General features: G+C 37.8%; 1 protein-coding gene across 1 annotated transcript in view; it reads left to right on the forward strand.

The window, feature by feature from the left end:
* The window catches only part of LOC123234128, a 50328-nt gene extending 42289 nt beyond the window's left edge, over positions 1-8039 (forward strand). The window contains exon 2 of the mRNA XM_044660072.1: positions 7540-8039. Within this exon, the coding sequence (XP_044516007.1) occupies positions 7540-8039 (500 nt within the window). The remainder of the gene's footprint in view (positions 1-7539) is intronic.
* The last annotated feature ends 11009 nt before the right edge of the window (positions 8040-19048 follow it).

Here is a 19048-nt window from a genome sequence, read left to right on the forward strand (position 1 = left end):
AAACAACTCTGAGGTATCACCTCACACCTAGCAGATTGGCTAAAATGATAGCAGGGGAGAGTAATGAATGTTGGAGGGGATGTGGCAAAATTGGGACATTGATGCATTGCTGGTGGAGTTGTGAAATGATCCGGCCATTCTGGCTGGCAATTTGGAACTATGCCCAAAGGGCTATAAAAGACTGCCTGCCCTTTGATCCAGCCATACCATTGCTGGGTTTGTACCCCAAAGAGATCATAGATAAACAGACTTGTACGAAAATATTTATAGCTGCACTTTTTGTAGTGGCAAAAAATTGGAAAATGAGGGGATGTCCTTCAATTGGGGAATGGCTGAACAAATTGTGGTATATGCGGATGATGGAATACTATTGTGCTAAAAGGAATAATAAACTGGAGGAATTCCATGCAAATTGGAGAGACCTCCAGGAAGTGATGCAGAGCGAAAGGAGCAGAGCCAGAAGAACATTGTACACAGAGACTGATATACTGTGGTAAAATCAAATGTAATGGGCTCCTGTACCAGCAGCAATGCAATGACACAGGACAGCTCTGAGGGATTTATGGTAAAGACGCTACCCACATTCAGAGGAAGGACTGCAGGAGAGGAAACATATACGATAAACAATTGCTTGAATGCATGGGCTGAGGCGGACATGAATGGGAAATAGACCCTGAACAAGGTCACATGTTACAACCAAGTGGAAATGTGCGTTGGCCATGGGTGGGGGGAGAGCGGGGGGGTGAAGGGGAAAGTAGGGGCATAAAGTATGTAAACAGGTTAAAAACGAATATTAATAAATGTCTAATAATAATAAAAAAAAGAAATTGGATATTTTGAGCTATAAGTTAGAATTCCTGCATCCTGGGCAACTTCCTTTAGGGGAATGGAATGCAGTAAACAGTCTACCTTGGCTGAGTCATGTAGGGAGAGGTCCAGGCCTTCTTGGAGAACTTTGTGTGTGTAATAAAATCTTTTGGCATTCTGGCAAAGTTATGGATCCCTCCTTAGAAAAGTGTCTTTTTTTTTTTAATCAAACAAAAATAAATTTTATTTTTAAAAGTTTTATTTTCAAATATTTTTCCATGTTTACACAATTCATTTTCTTTCCCTCCCCTTTCCCTCTCCCTTCCCAGAGCTGACAAGCAATTCTACTGGGTTGTACAAATGTTATCACTTGAAACCCATTTCCATATTATTCATTTTTGCTGTAGTATAGAGCAATCTTTTAAACTCTAAAGCCCAAATCACATTCCCATAAATACATGTGATAAGTGATGTAATGTTTTTCTTTTGTATTTCTATTCCCAAAGTTCTTTCTCTCAATGTGGTTAGCATTTTTTCCCATAAGTCTTTCAGGCTTGTCCTGGCTTGTTGCATTGCTACTAGTAACAAAATCCATTACATTGGATTATTCCTGGGAGAACCTCAATGAACTGATACAGAGTGAAATGAGCAGAACCAGAAGAACACTGTACACAGAAAGCAAAACATTGTGGAACAATTCAATGTAATGGACACACATATATGAGTATGTTTTGGGGCTTAGGCTTTAAAAAATTGCTCTATAGTAAAAATAAATAATATGGAAATAGTTATCAAGTGATAACGTTTGTACAATCCAGTGGAATTGCTTGCTGACTCTGAAAGGGGGGATGGGAGAGGGGAGAGAAAGAAAATGAATCATGAAAACATGGAAAAAGATTTAAAAATTAAAATTTAAAAAAGCAAACAAACATTGGATTGTCTCGCAATATTTTATTTTCTGTGTACACTGTCCTCCTGGTTCTTCTCATTTCACTCTGCTTCAGTTTATTAAGGCTCCCAGCTCATATAGAAATCCTCCAGATCATCAGTCTTTACAGCACAATAGCATTCCATCACCACCATATACCACAATTTGTTCAGCCATTCCCCAGTAGAGGAACAACCCTTCATTTTCCATTTTTTTTTGCTACCACAAAGAGTGAGGCTATGAATATTTTTGTACAAGTATTTTTCCTTATTATCTCTTTGGAATACAAAACTTGTAATGGTATTGCTGGATCAAAGGGTATGCATTATTTTAACGTCCTTTGCATATAATTCCAAATTGATTTCCAGGAAGGCTGGAGTAATTCACAACTCCACCAGTAATGCATTAGTGTCCTGATTTTGCCACAACCCCTCCAACATTCATTATTTTCCTTTATTGTCAAATTGGCCAATCTGCTAAATATGAAGAATGTTGTTAGAGTCCAAGAGTGAGGGTGAAGAGAAATCTATGGACTCCAGACTGAACTCTTTGAGGAAGGAAGGCATGGCAAATCTTTGAGAGTTGCTAGATGATGGCCACCAAGTTCTTGGTTGCAATTTGGATAGGATAAACCTGAAAGGAAGAATGGTTGCTGATAAAAGTAAGGGGATAGTATGAAAGTGGGAATATGGAATAAGCAATATTTTGACTTTCCTAGAACAAACTGAATTGATGGCCAGGGGGTTATGAATGGAATCTATGTTAGGAAGCATAGCTAGGGATGCAGTGTCTTCAGGAGAAACTAGGTCTCAGCAGTGCCAGAAGATGTAAGGAGTGACAAAGTTTTAAGAATGAGAGGAAGTTAAAAATGGAAGAGGCATTTCTAGAAAGCACACTGGAAGTGGCTGAGAGCTCTGAAGTGTGATATTGAGAGAGTAGGTTTGAAAGGATGGTAATATTTGAAGTTGTGAAATGGAGTTTATATAGTAAATGCTAGGGGTTTATGCTACTGTCAATGAATATGAGTGGGTGGGAGGATATTAACTGTTGAGGAATGATTCCAAACTATATATCAGTGATTAGAGAGTGGTCTGTTGAGCGAGAGTTATGATTAGGCTGTTTAAAATCCTCCCATGAGTTCTATTCTTCTTCTTGTTCTTTTTTTTTTAATATTTTTAAATCCTTAACTTCTAATATTGGTTCCTAGGTGGAAGAGTGGTAAGGGTGGGCAATGGGGGACAAGTGACTTGCCCAGGGTCTCCCAGCTGGAAAGTGTCTGAGGCCATATTTGAACCTAGGACCTTCCGTCTCTAGGCCTGACTCTCAATCCACTGATCTACCCAGCTGTCCCCCTATTCTTCTTAATTTGAGAATCTGTGGGAAACCACCACATTATTAATGAGGAGGGTCAGAGAAGTATTCTACTACTTGATTTTTCCCTACTAATTTACTTTGATTTATTTCCTAATTAAAAATTGTTATTATTTGATTCCTGGTTTCTTTATGTTCTGTTGAGAGAGAAGGCTCAGAAGACCCTTTATGAAGGCTTGTTAGATCCATGTATACTTACCCCAAACTGCCCACCCAGAACATAGCCTATTATAGAATGGGAGTTCTTGGGGACTAGTTCTACCAACAAATCAATTTGTTTGGTTTATTTGCTTTTATTTTTGGTTCTCTTGGATCAATTGGAGCACAAAAGACTTAATATCTTCAGGGGAGATGCCCCTGGAGGCCTTGCATAAATTAGTGACCTTCTGATCAAACCCTGGGAAAACCAAAATTGACATATGTCATGTCTCTTGTAACAAGTCACATTTCTTTCCCTTTTTTACCCATTGCATATACACACTTCACTGACAACCACACAAGGAAAGTATATATGCAGGTCATTTTGTCTAACATAGACTCTGAGCTCAAAGGCATTTTCCCTGGAGGATTATTGTTAGGAGACCAGTAGATTGCTTTACTTAGCAAACATTTTTAATGATCACTACAAAGGTCAGGTATTTTGTTTTCTTTTTAGAGATGTAAGAGGTTGGAGGATATTGAACAATACATTTCCTTTCCTGGGAGCTAAACAAATGTGAGCATTTGGCGAGCCTGTTTCTAAAATTTCACATGGTATGAAATGGAAGTCCTTATCTTCATAAATATACAGATATTCACAATTTCCTCATTGCTTACTCTGTGATCAAGAAAAAAATTCGAGAATGGCTGCTAATTAGTTTTTGAGTGTAATAAAATAATACTAGCTAGCCAAATAGTTGTCTCTTTTTCCTTGGTTGTTATTGAGGCAATAATTGTGTCTCTCTATCTCAGTTTCTAACTTTCCAGACATCATAACCAAAAGACCTCTCTGGTACCTAGTCACCTAGTTGTTTGAGTGAGTAGAATGCTACATTAGGTACAGGAGAGTTTGAAGTCAAAAGTCCTGAGATCAAATCTAGTATCAGGAACTTACTAGCTACTTGGCAAGTCATTTAATATCAGTCTACTTCAGTTTTCTCATCTGTAAAATGTGGATAATAATAGCACCTATCTCCCAGGTTCATTGTTATCAGAAAAGATTATATTTGTTAGGTGATTATCAGGGTGCCTGGTGGTCTTCTCCATTAGAATGCAAGCTTCTTGAGAGCAGGGAATTTATTTTTTATGCTTGTATTTATATTCCCAGAGCTTAGCACAATATCTGGCTTTAGTGAAAGCTTAATAAATGATTGTTGCCTGACTGCCAGTGGAGTTAGGGAAAGCAAATGTCTCCAAAGGACAGGGAAGACGTTAAACAAGAAAAAACAGAGGACTCTAAAGTGGATTATTTTTATTCTGAGAATTTTAAGAGGGAAAGGAGAAGAATTTACAAGTTAGGAGCAAAGATGTTGAAGTAAAGGATGCTCTTCTTCTCCAATCCTTCCATGAACAACAACAACAAAAGAAAATAAATTACCTCAAAAGAAAGGAAAGTTGGAGGAATACATCTGTCTCACTGGGGTAAGAAGAGAGAGCAGCCCAGGCAGTATAGCATTTATAAGAACTGGTAGACCTTGGAATAGTCCAGGACTCTACCAGAGGTAATGAAACTACAGAAGGTGAATGAACTCAACTGGAGCCACTCCACACAGATTGCTACAAACTCTCACATAGTATTGGAGATCTGGGGCTACAAGGGAGCAGAGAGGGGGAACTAGAACTATAATAACCAACTACCCTGACATGGCAGCAGAGCCCTGGGTTACAAGGGAGCAGAGAGAGGGAACTGGAACTACGGTGAAGTAACCTATGCTGTCCCATATGGCAGCAGTGTCTGAAGCAATGAATTCTAAAGCAGGAAACCTCACCAGCCTAGGCCACTTGGCAGGGCAGAGAAGAAAAAGAGTGAGGACCATCCCAGCCCACAATATATCTGGACAAAATACCTGCAAACCTCCCCAGGACAAGCCAGCAGAGCCATCTCCTTGACAGATATACTGTGAGGAAGAAGGGCAACCAATCCTAACCCAAGTACCAGAGAACAATGCAAGCTTGGAGCAGTTCACCCTCTACCCCAGGAATGGAGAAGAACCTCAGCAAATAGAGAAGGTAACATAGGAGGAAAACATTTAGAAAAATGAGCAAAAGACAAAAAACAAACACTTTAAACTTAAAAAGTTACTTTAATGACAGAGAAGACCAAAATATGAACTCAGAAGACAACAATGCTAAAAAGGAAATATTTTAAACCTCAAAAGAAAATGTGAATGGATGTCAGGCCTCAAGAGAATCTCTAGAAGAATTTTAAAAGAAGTTTAAAAAAAAACAAATAATAAGAGAATTGACAGAAAAACTCAACAGCTGGGGGTGGTGGGGAATTTCACTAAAGAAATCAACTTCCTAAAAACTAGAATAGGCCAAAAGGAAATCCAGGCACAAAATACCTTGAAGAAAACAACTCCCTAAGTAATAGAATTGGTCAAATGGAAATGGAGGGGGAAAAAATGTTGAAGAAAACAGTCCTTTAGTTCTATAAGCTCCCGAATCAGAGTCATGGGGAAGACATCTTTTCAAAAGGAAGATATCTTTTAAAAAGCTGGAGTTTGGCTTGAGTTTAGAGTATCCCTGAAAAAGAGCAATAAGAAACTTAATCTATTATATAGGACAACTTTAATATCCTTTACACCAAAGGAGTGCTTGGCACACAAAAGATTCAAAAAATGTGGGGTGATAAATTCAAAGTTGTGAAATAGTATTCCTATAAAATTCTCTAATTTAAATTCTCCCATAATTCTTCTTAAACTCTGAGAGGTTGATACTTGAAATATTAAAAACAGAAGTTATATTGTGGGATGGATACAGAAATATTTCACTTTTACTTTAGCTCAATGCTTTCTAAAAACAAAAATATCCATAAAAGCTTTCTAAAAACAACCATATCCATAAGTAACATATATTTATAGAGAATTTGGCTTTTTTCCCTCATGAGTTAAGTCCAAAAGAGGAGGAGATAAAAGAGCTAAAACTGCTTGGCCAAAAAAGGAGACCTAAATTCCAGTTTCTTATTTCTGTAGCTATATCACACTACTTTGGACCAGGAATGGGAAGAATTTAGTTCCCCCCCTCCCAATCTGGTTTTTTACCTGTTTTCCCTAGTGTAGGTGTTAGATTTAGGGTGATGGAGGCTGGGTTGGTGATGAGGATCTAGATGAAGGGGAGTGGTTGTGTACTTTCAACCCCTCCCACTCAATGAGAGTATATAAGGGAAGCACACTCAGAGGAGAACAGAGATCAAAGCTTCTTCCCATCTGGAGCCAATTGAATTCTAAATCCTCAGAAGGCAGAACAGAGACTGAAGGTGAGAGGACAAAACCCCCAAATGGGATTGAACATTTGAGATTATCCCCAGGAGGGGAGGCAGTGCCAGGGATCTCTTTTTGATTAACTGGTGAGGAGTAGGGAAACTAGAGAGGGAAAGAGGATATGTGTAATCATTATATTGAAGGGGAAAAAAAGAAGGAAAAAGGAGTCTACTGGTGCTTTTTATGGTGGGGAGTTAGGGGTATTTCCTCAACCCACTATTCCCTATTAGGAATCAGTGTTTTCATATGTACTTTATAGTAAGTGGATACCTCTCCCTTCTTAAAGTCAGATATTAAAAGTTGAGCTGGGTTAAGAGATTTTGAGACTCCCAAACAAAAATGGAAATTTGTTCATTTTCCCCCACCCATCCCAGGTTGGAACTGTCTAGTATCACATGTGACTTGATTTTTCACAAAATTAATAGTTACTTGTCAGGAAGAGTAGGCAATAATTTGTGGGTAATAACTATGAAGATTTATAAAGAATAGCATTAAAAATCTTCATTTGATATGCTACCCTGAATGTTGCAATCTGTATAGCAAATTCACTTGTCCACTCCTCATTCCAACTTTGGTTTTATGATAGTGCTTTTGGACATAGAGTAAGGGTAAATACAGTCTTGATCTCCTCAGGAAAAGAAAATAAAGAGGGAGAAAAAACTTGACGGGAAGTAGAGAATAAGTAATTTTACTTCTACCCTCCAATCCACTCCCCAGAATATCAAATCAAAATCAGATTTAACACAACTGAAAAACTTGTAAGGCAGGATTGTGGGATGGGGCAGGGGTGAAGGTCTGGAAAGAAGATGAGGAAAATAAATGAGATAGGAAAATAATCTAGTTTAGCTACAATAAGGATATAGTAAAGGCAAATGGAACTATAGCAGAGAGTATTTGAGCTTTGAAAGGATGAAGAATCAGTGTCCCAGGCAAAGTCACAGATTTTTAACTTCTGTTCCTTTTCTTCTCAAGGCCAAATGTCTCCTGCAGTGAAGTGGACCATTTTCTTGCTCATCATCCTGAACCTGTCTCACTTCTCCCAGACTAACAAAGACTTCTGGACTCTCCATGTAGACTACCCCAAGACCAAAGCCTCAGGAAACCCACCTGACTACTGCAGTAAGATGCTGAGGCAAAGGGAGCTAATTAACAGTACTAACATCAGGCCTTTCCATACCTTCATCCATGAGTCAAAGAGTACCATCCTCAATATCTGTGCTAACTCTACCGACCCCCACCGTGCTTCCTTTGCACCAAACTCTTATGAAAGTCACAAACCAGTTCACCTGACAGAATGTTGTATCAAGTCCTGTGACCGTAATTTTGTCTGTACATATACAGAAACAAACAAAATGTCAACAATTAGATTAACTTGTTTAAATGGACAACCAGATGAATTAATTACCTACATTCATTATTCTCCCACAAATATTCTAATTAATCTCTTATTTGGGGGTCTCAACAGTCGCTGATAACTTTTCTCCAGATTTTGCTTTTTATCTAGTCTTCTGGGACCCCTCATTGTTCCTCAGCTTCTACCCACCCCGCCTGAATTTCTCACTTTTTCTCTGTGTTCAGATAGAAGGCAAGCTCCTTAAGGGCAGGGACTCCTCCATTTATGCTTTTATGACTCCACATTGGGAGTGGTTGCTGGTCCAGCAATCTAATCTGCAAGGGTGTTTACAGAGAAGTTATGTACTTGAGTCTGTTATATTTACTTTTGCCTCAAATTTTATTTTTAATAAAATTTTAGTTGTCTTGACTGAATGGCTAGGACTGGTTCTTGGTTTCCTTTCACATCCTCTTCATTCTCTGAACCCTATAGCAGACAGACAAATATGGCCCTGAGGTGAGTACTGGGAAGTGGCATCTCACAGCCAAAGCCTGGATGAGCCCTCTTTGACCTGAGATATATCCAGCCAGTGGTCGGGAGACAATGTCAGGAGGGTGCACCTTTTCTCTTGACAGTGAATAGTTAGACAGGAAGAGCAACTGAATGAAAAATTAAATCTCTAGACCAGGTTGTCCAAGAGGAAGAAAGCAGAGACAGAGATATCAGTACTGACCTATAATAAGGCATAAAAATCAAAAAGACAACAAAACTTCCTTCTAGGTGCTGAGGGGATATTCCTAAAGTATAGGTTCATCCATGCTAGGTCTGACACTGGCTACAAAACCAACAAGAGAACCTGTTTTGTCTCTAGGATAAAACATGAGCCCCTGTTTGATATTCAAAGTCCTTCAGTATAACTAGTCTCTTGCACATTGTACCCCTTCTCATAAACTTATTGTTTAGTCATTTTTCAGTCTTGTCTAACTCTTTGTGACCCCATTTAGTGTTTTCTTAGCAAAGATATAACAGTGGCTTGCTCTTTCCTTCTCTAGATCATTTTATGGATGAGGAAACTGAGGCAGGCAGGGGTAAGTGATAACCAGGGTCACATAGCTACTAAGTATCTGATGCTGGATTTGAAATCAGGAAGATGAGTCATCTTTATTCCAGACCCAATACTTCATCCACTGTACCACTTATCTGTCCTTCTTATAAACTTAATTCTACAACAATTGACTTAGTTGCTGATGTTTTTAGACATTATTTTGTCTCCTATATCAATGGCCTTGCACAGACACTTCCATTTCTTCAAAATCTACTCCTCTCTTCTCCACCTCTTAGAATCCCTAATTTCTTTTACAACTCCAGTGGCAGGGACTTCTTTGATTCCTTTCTGGTGGGTACTGTTTCTCCTGCAAACTTACTTTGCATTTGTAATTGATTTGGATTGTAGGATACTTCATGGAATGTTGCCTTCCTCCTACTTTTTTTTTATATTTAATGGTATCCAAAAGTCTCCTCACTCCCATAAGGAGGCAAGTTTCTTTAGAACAGTCTCTTTTATCCTTGTCTTTATGTCTCCAGCTTCTATCATAGTTCCTGAAACATATTTAATGCCTTATTGATTTAATTATTGACTGAGGTAGAAACCAGGAAAATGAATCTGACAAATGATGAAAAATGTTTTTCAGGGTTTGGACATGTAAGAGAGATAGGAACTTTATGTACCTACTACCATCTTCAGATTTAGGATCCATTTGGTCACAGAGATGAAAAACAAACAAACAAACAAACCTTGGTCTCCCTTCTTTCTGAGGGTCCTCCTTGTGTCTCCTTGAGGCTTATTAAAGCTTCAAGGTAATTCCTGTATGTCTAGAAAAAGCTGACAGGAAATGAATGGGCATAGCTACAGCCTGATTTCCTTCTAAATATGATCAGAATCTATCCATATGCCTAAGTGAATAACCCTTTGTCCTGAAGACTATGTACATGACCCTCCTTTATATTGCCTATATCCCAGGACCACTGCCTACAGCAAGTAATAGAGCCTGGGAATGAAAGATAACCACTACTGAAGAATCATACAATTACATTATTTCCCCATATTTTCCCACACTTGTCTCACTTCTCAATCCCTTGTTACTAAACTGAAACTACTGTTTCCAAGTTAATAGTGACTTTATTTACAAATTTTTAAAAACAAATTATTCTTATGAACTTAACAAATACAAATTTCTCAGCATGAAAAGATTCAGAAAAAGACAACTATATATGAAACTGTTAAGTTTCTGTCTTATAATTTTGTCTAAAAGCATAATGAATTTAACATTATCCTAATAGAAATATACTCCTTGTTTTTTGAAGTTTCTCCTGAAATCCTTTGAGAATTTTAAAAAATGTCTTGCTTGTGCTAATTCCTTTCTTTTCTCCTTTTGTAAAGGGGGAAAGCACTTTCCACTGAGCAGGAGTAGAACTGAGTTCTTGCTGATGAGCTAGAATGGAAGGGTAAAGAAAATGAGACAAAGAAAAAACATTCAGATACCTTATTTAAAAGTCCCTTTGGAGAAATCCTGGTACCTCTGTGAAACCAGGATTTAGGGATGGTCCTCAGGTCCTGGACAAGGGTTCATCTATTATTATATCTGAAAGATCCTCCAAAACCTAATCTAATCAACCACAAATGAATACCTTTTTTGGAGACACTCTGCTCTTTTAAGAGTTTTCTGCCATTGCCTTATAAGTTACCTGTGGATTTCTCCTTTGCATTGTGTCTCATTCTTGGAGCAATGCTTATTTTTGCAGGTGTCAGAGAAGATGGAGTGCTTCATGGTAGGGAACTTACTCCTCTAACCCCCACAAATCTATACCCTTTCATATTGACTTTTTCTGTGTTTACCTGAAATATCCTTCTTGAATCCATGCTCCCTCACTTCTCCAGGTTCCATTTGTCCCCAGGGTTCCAAATCCCCCAGATTCTTATCTCCATATTCCTTCCACCCAGTGTCTTTGTTCTTACTATGATATGCTATAGAAAGAAGCTGTAAAAACTCATGAAACTCTGCTGACTAGTCTGCTATACATTTGTGGTGCACAATCTCAACTGAGCCTTCACTGCAGTAGGACCATACATTCTTAAATGACTCATTCTCCCTCTCACCATAGTGCCTTTTGCAAAATTTTTCATTCTTTCTCAAAATTTCTGCCCTCCATCCCAGTGAAAATGTTTCCTTATATTTTATTGAAAACATTTAGGACAATTCCTAAACTCTTCTTTTCCCACCTCCCCCCACTCAGTTCTCATCTCCAAAATGCCTTCTGCCATTATCTTCTTTCTTACATGGTAAATGGACTTTTCTCTATTTCTCTAACAGATTGCTTCCTCTATCAACCTTTCTCTCTCAATGATCTTAATCTCAGCTAGTTAATAAACATGTACTAAGTGCCCACTATGTGCTGGTTCCTGTGCTAAGCATTAGGCTTACAAAAAAAAGGTAAAAGAAAGCTTCTACCCTTAAGGAGCTCACAGCCTCATGGGAGAGACAATAGGCAAACGAGTATACATGGACAAGCTATGATACAGGATGAATAGAAGCTAAATAAAAGAAGAAAGTCTCTAGAATTTAGAGAGCTAGAAAGAAGCTCAAGAATTTTTAATTGGGTTTAAAATTTTTAATTCATCCAGCCTACTTCTTTCTTACAGAAGTGGTAGTCCCCAATCTTCTTTTGCCAAGCACTCCAAGAAGCTCATCTACCTCCTGAGACCAGCTCACAGCACACATGCCTGAAATCCTGGGGTCCAAGCCCCAAACTGTTCTAGATATCTAGGAAGTCTCTCCCTCTCTACATCTATCTGCCTGTTCTTCTCTTTCATGCAAACACCAATTCATCAAGAGGCCAGAAGAGGGAGATTTGGGCCTTTTATGATTACAAATCCAGAAAGATTCCAATAAGATTTCTGCTTTTCCTAGGGCCAAACCAGATTTCTTGGGCCCTATTCTCCATCTAATCTTGGCAGATCTTTTGGTTCCAAATGAGATTCAAAAAAACAAAAAAAAAAACCCTTACCTTCCGTCTTGGAGTCAATACTGTGTATTGGCTCCAAGGCAGAAGAGTGGTAAGGGTAGGCAATGGGGGTCAAGTGACTTGCCCAGGGTCACACAGCTGGGAAGTGTCTGAGGCCAGATTTGAAGCTAGGACCTCCCGTCTCTAGGCCTGGCTCTCAATCCACTGAGCTACCAGCTGCCCCCAAGATTCATTCTTTTTCATATCCTGCAATATATTCTCCCTGGTAAAGTGCCTTTAATCTCAGGAACTAATTTCATGGATTCAAGAGAATCATTTTTCTAATTGGAGCCCCAAACTAGTCTCTATTCTGTTGGGTTTTGCTTTTGGTGTGCTAGACCCTATGTCATGAACTAAGATCAGGGTTAATACTCAGTTCTGAGATTAGGTTTATAAATAAATGTGTGCCTCCCTGGGGGCCATCCCATTGACCTCCATTTTCCATTTTGCCATAGAAGGTGGCTTCACTCTCTTTCCTCTCATTCTTTTCATAACTCTCTACAATCTGACTTTACTACTCAACTGAACCTGCTCTCATGATATCTTTTATATTATTTTTATTTTTTCCTAATTACATGTAAACAAAATTAAAAAAAATTCAAGTTCTAAAATATGCCCCCTCTCCCTCTCCTTCCTCCTCCTTGAGAAGGCAAGCAATTTAATATAGATAATACATGTGCAATCATACAAAACATTACACCCCCACACAAACCATGAATAATAAATTAAAAAGTATGCTTCAATCTGCATTCAGACTCAATTAGTTCTTTCTCTGAAGGCAGAGAGCATTTTTTTTTCTCCATAAGCCCTTCAAATTACAGTATTGTTGAGAATTGCTCAGTCAACTAATGATTTCAATTGCCAAATATAATGGTCTTTTCTCTCTCTTTATATTTCTTGCCTTCTCTTCTCTCTTGCTTTTCAAGAAAATACTTTCTCTTGCTTCTCTTCCTACTTACCTGTCCTCACGTGTCTTTACTGGATATACATGTAGGTCATGACTACTACTAGTTTAGGGGGTGCCACAGGACTCTGCCTTGTTTCCTCTGTCTATATCATTAGATGATCTCATCTGCTCCCATAGATTGAATTAATATTTTTCTGCTTATCCTACCAAAATCCCTCTGTTGACCTTCAGGATCATATCTTCTAAACGCCCATGGAACATCTCAAAATAGGTGTCTCATAGAAATCTTTAACAACATGTCTGGAACTGAAATCATTATTTATCCCCTCTGCCCCCAACCTCTTCTCTTCCTAACTTCTCTATTACTTTGGGACAACCACTGTTCTCCATTATCCTAGACTGGCAACACAGACACGCTTCTCAAATCCTTACTCTGGTGCTGCCCATATACAATGGGTATATACAATGCGATGCCAAGATTTATTGATTTTACCTTTAATTTTTTTCAAATCTATTCCCTTCTCCCCTCTAATAGTGCTTTCACTGTGGTCCTTATCTCTTCACACTATTGAACTATTGAATTCAATATTGAACTATTGAAATAACTTGATAGATGGCTTCCTGTCCCATATCTCCCCATTCCATTTGATCCTATCCTCAGCTGTCAAAGTGCCCTCAATGATGCCCAAAGGTGACTATGTTACCACCCTACTCAAGAGATTCTAATTTTTTTTTTATTACCTCCAGGATCAAATATAGAATTATATATTTGATATTCAAAGTCCTTTATAACCTCCCCCTTCTTCCCTGAATCTTTCTTGTCTTCTTAAACCTTCTTACACATCCCTTTCCCTCAGTTACTCTGTGATCTAGTGACACTGGCCTCCTTCTTAGTCCTCACACCAGATATTAAAATCTCTAGATACTGAGAATATTCACTGGCTAAGGGCCATGCCTGTACATCTCTCTCTCCTAATTTCCCTCTCCTGATATCCCTGATATTTTCTTCAAATCTTGGCTAAGATTTCATCTTCTATACACTTCTCCCAATCTCAGTTCATTCCAGGTCCCCCTTTTTGATCATCTCCAATTACTATTGCTTATCTCTTATTTGTATCTGGCTATTTGTAAGTTGACTCCCCCATTAGACTATGAGTATCTGGAGGATAGGTACTATTTTTTCTCTCCTTTCTTTGAATTTCTAGCACAAAGACAGGGCCTGGCACAGAGTAGGCTCTAAGTAAATGTTTATTTGCTGAATGGCTAACTCTGCTGGGCCTCAGATGAGTGAGGGATTTCTCTCATTTCTAACAGAACTTTGCTCAAGTATCTCTTGTATTTGTATCTTTTCTTTATATATATATAATGCTTCTTAGCCTTACTCTTCTTTGGCACTTGTCTTATTAGGAAAGACCCTTGGGTCTCTTCGTGGTTGCCAAAATGTAAAGGGTAAAAAGGGTTTTTGGTCCACTATGTTAAAATTTGGTTGCCAGGGGAAATTTCCCCAATTAAGGAATAACCTCAAGTCAAAATTGACCTTTATAGGAATTTATTTACAATTGAGAAGAGGTAGAAGAAATAAGGAAATAAGAATCTAACATAGTAGGTAAATTATTACGATCCTCAAATTAATCCAGGTAGATCTAATTAACCCAAGCCAAGAGTCAGAGGGCCAGAGTTTGCTTTTTTCAAGAAGATATCAAAAGTGTATATATAACTATATGAAAAGGTGCTCTTGATCATTAACAATTAGAGAAAATTAATCAAAACAACTCTGAGATGTCATCTCACACCTATCAGATTAACTAAAATGATAAAAGAGCAAAATGACAATTGTTGAAGAGGACACTAATACATAGTTGTTGGAACTGATCCAACCATTTTGGAGAGCAATCTGGAAGCTATGAAAGTTATACTAAAGTTATAAAACTGTATACCTTTTGAGCCACCAGTGCTACTATAGTACTATAAAAATAAATTAATATTATTTCCTAGGGTGAACAGGATAAAAGGAAAAGAACTTATATTTCTAGAATATTTATAGCATCTCTCTTTGTGATGGCAAAGAACTGGAAACTGAGGGAATGCCCATTAAATGGGGGATGGCCAAACAAGTTGTGGGATATGAATATGATGCTATTGCACCATAAGAAACAAGCAGGTTAATTCAAAACAATGTAAAGACCAAAATGAGAAGAACCAAGAAAACATTATATACAGCAACAGAAAAATTGTTTAAAGAATGATTTGTGTATATTCATCCCTAGAAAAAGAATTGATATAATAGAAACATAGTAAAACATAGTTTTATATATACTTTTTTTGTTAAATGATGCCTTTTCTCTGGTGTAGAGAGGGAAGGTGGTAGATACCTGGAAATTTAATGGAACAATTAAATAAAATTTAAAAATAAAAAGAGTATAGCTTCTGATCTATTGTTCCTTCAAGAGTAGGTGATATAGGATGAGGGTGGATAAAGGAAGGTGAGAGCTGGATTGTAGGAGAATTGAATTTGGATTTTATTTTCTATTTAGAAAACCCTTGCATATTATAGTCTCATAAAATGACAGATCAATTCTCTTAACTGTATCACCTCTAAGCTGAAACCAAGGTCCCACCTCTCTTTGACTCCACCTACACATTGAGCCTGTTTGACAGAAACAGACAGAAAGAGAAGAGAGATTAATACTCTGGAGACAACTGGATCCTAAATCCACAGAAGGCAGAGCAGAGACACCAGGTGAGGAGAGAAAACCCAGAAATAGGACTAGGCTTTTGGGATTATCCACAAGTAGGAATTCAGTGGTAAGACATTCCTTCTGGGTAAGGGGGAGAAAGTGTAGAAAAGAAAGAGAGCAAGGAGATAAGTGTATTAAAGATAATAAAAGAATAAATAAAGGGAGAAAGGAAAGAGGAGCCTGCCTTTGTTTTTTATAGTTGGGGGCAAAAGGGGATCTTCTCAGTCCCTCTTATATGTGAATGTCTTGTCATGAAGATGTTAGAGATTGGTAGTTTTTACATACATGTGAGAATAGAGGGAGACCTTTCCCTTCTTAGAATCAGAGTTTCTAAGAAGAGTTAGGAGAAAATATCTTTACCCTCCAGGCAAAATTTGAAAGTTTCCCATTTCTCCCATCCACCCCAGTTTGTTACTTTCCATTATCACATGTGACAACTTTTCACAAAATTTATAGCTATATGTCATTAAGAGTGGAATTTGTAGGAGCTAAAAATATTGATTTATAAAAAGAAGAATTTTAAAGCGTCTTTCAAAGTGTTTCCCTGAATGTTTCAATCTGGGCATAACCTTGACCTCCCTACCTTTTCTTTATCCAAGGTTTGGTCTTATGATAATTCTTCTTGTATGTGAGATAGGATCAATATGGTAGTGATCACTCATAATAAAGAGATAAAGAGGGAAAGGAAAATAATTCTCTCCTTCCTTGAGCAACTCTGCCTTTTACCCTCCAATCACCCCCAAATCCCAAATTAAAATTAGACTTAATACAGATGATAATAGATTTCTAAAGATAGGACAGTGAGGTGGGGTCAGAGGTAAAGAGCTTTTAATGAAGAGATGGAAATGGAATTTATAAGTGAGAAAGGAAAATAATAGAGTACAGATGAGAGTGGAACATGGCTGGGGCAAGTGGGAATAGAATTAATAGAAAGTTTGAGTTGTAAAAAGGCTGATGATCCCAAGGGAAGTCAGATTGTCACTTTCTGCTCCTTCCCTCCATTTGACATCCCAAGAGCAGACATCCCATGCTGTGATGTGGACCCTCTTCTTTCTCCTCATTCTGGACCTGACTAATTTCTTCTAGGCCCAGGATTTCTGAAAGCACCATGTGGACTATCCCAAGACTGAAGTCCCAGGAGATAAAAATCAGTACCATAATGTCATGATGCAGCAAAAGGAATTAATTTTGGGTAAATGCTACAAGCAGTTGAGTATCTTCATTCACAAGATCAGCAAAATCATAAATATCCATATAAATAATTTTTTTAAAAATTCACAAAAGCTTTGCAACAGTTCAAATATGATGAACTATTGCAAAAGCCCGTTCTTATTTCAGATGACACATGGCTTTACCAGTTCATATGTCCAGCCCCATACTGATAGATATAGGACAAAGTTGTTTTGTTTTGTTTTGTTTTGTTTTTTAAAGGAATCAAGGTAGTCTGTGTGAATGGATACCCTTTTAGCATGGTTAACTAAACATCCCTTTCCCCAAACTCCTGCATGTTGATCCTACTCATGTGTGACAATTTCCCCCTCACTTTCATTGTCTTTTCCCCAAATCTCTGGCCCTCTTTGCTCTTTCTTAACTTCTATCTACTATCTGAATTTCTTATTTTTTACTTTATTCTGGTAGAATGCAAATGCCTCGAGGGCAGGAAGTTTTGCATCTTTTGGGTTTTATATCTCCAATACCTAGTATTATATAAACACTTTTTAAATACTTGGTGACTGATTGATTCTTCATCTAGCTAATTTTTATGGGAACTCTAATATTAGAATATGGCTATTAGAGTAAAGGATCTAGAAGCAGACCAATTCCTGCTGACCTTCATATTCTTCTTCTGGGGTTCCCCCACCAACTCTGTCCATTTTACGGCAGTGAGCAAGTCTTTTGAAAGGCTTCAGTACTTCAAAACTTTTATTTTTCCTTCTTTTTAAAATTTTAAACCCTTATATTCTGTTTTAGAATTTATACTAAGTATCAGATCCAGGACAGAAGACTTGTAAGAGCTAGGCATTTGGGGGTAAGTGACTTGCCTAGGTCATAAAACAAGGAAGAATCCAAGGTGAGATTTGAACCTAGGACCTCCTGTATCCAGGCTCCCTATCCATTGACCCACCAAGATGCCCCTACTTCGTGTTGCTTCACTAGGAGATAGAGTAGTAAAAGAAGAAAAGGCAAAAACAAAAACAAAAACAAAAACAAAAAACATTAGGAGGGATAACTAGAATGCCACTCTACTTTGGAAAGTCCTTTACTCTTGAGAGCAATATCTGATTTCTAGAATTGTTTTCCCCAAATTTTACTTTTAATAATTTTTTCCCTGTCCTGATTGAGTAGCTATGGCTGTTACTTGACATTCCTTTCACTTTCTGTTCCTTCTCAGGTCACCAAGATCATCATTGCCTCTAGAGAAGACAGATAAAAATGTTCGTAATGGAAAGGTGATATCCCCCACAAAAGACTTGGATGAATCACTTCTGATTTTGGTTTGCTTCCATTCTGCTGTTTGGAGGGTATGCTTTTTCTACTGACTGTGTGTAGACAGGCAGCAAAAGCAACTAAATGAAAAAACTTAATTGCAGGACAAAGGAATCCTGGTAGCAGAAATCAGAGACAAAGAGTATGTACTGAACCAGAGCAAAAGGCATGAGATAAGAGCACAATCACTTCTCAACTAAGATGTTAAAATGATATTTCTAAAACACAGATCTGGCCATACTGAGTCTTACCCTTATGCCAAAATGTGCTAGGAACTCCTTTTTTTCTCTAGGATAAAATATAATCTCTTTTGTGTAACATTTAAAGCTCATTACTCTATGGCTTTGGTCTAACTTTTTCTTACACATTATTCTTTCTCAAAATCTCAGTTCCAACTTACTGACCTATTTGCTCTTGCTTTTAGGCAATATTCTATTTCTTATCTTCTTGTCTTTGCATAGACTATTAAAATAGATTGAGGACAGATAATTTAAGAATTTTTGGACTGGGGAAAGCTGGGTGGCTCGGTGGATTAAGAGTCAGGCTAGAGAAGGGAGGTCCTGGATTCAAATGTGCCTTAGACACTTCCTAACTGTATGACCCTGAGCAAATCATTTAACTCTCTTTGCCTAACCCTTATCACTCTTCTGCCTTGGAGCCAATACACAGTATTGATTCTAAGACAGAAGATAAGGGTTCAAAAAAATTATTGGACTACCTGAAAACCATGATCAGAAGTCATGATCAAAAGCCATGATAAAAAAAGAACCCAGATATCATATTCTAAGAAATTATCAAGGAAAACTGCTCTTTCTAGAACCAGAGGGTAAAATAAAAATTGAAGCAATCTACTGATAACATTCTAAAAGAGATCCCCAAATGAAAATTCCAAGAAATACTATAGCCACATTCAGAGTTCCTAAATCAAGGAGAAAACATTGTAAACAATCAGAA

Source organism: Gracilinanus agilis, chromosome 2 (genome assembly GCF_016433145.1).
Source record: "Gracilinanus agilis isolate LMUSP501 chromosome 2, AgileGrace, whole genome shotgun sequence".
Lineage (NCBI taxonomy): Eukaryota > Metazoa > Chordata > Mammalia > Didelphimorphia > Didelphidae > Gracilinanus > Gracilinanus agilis.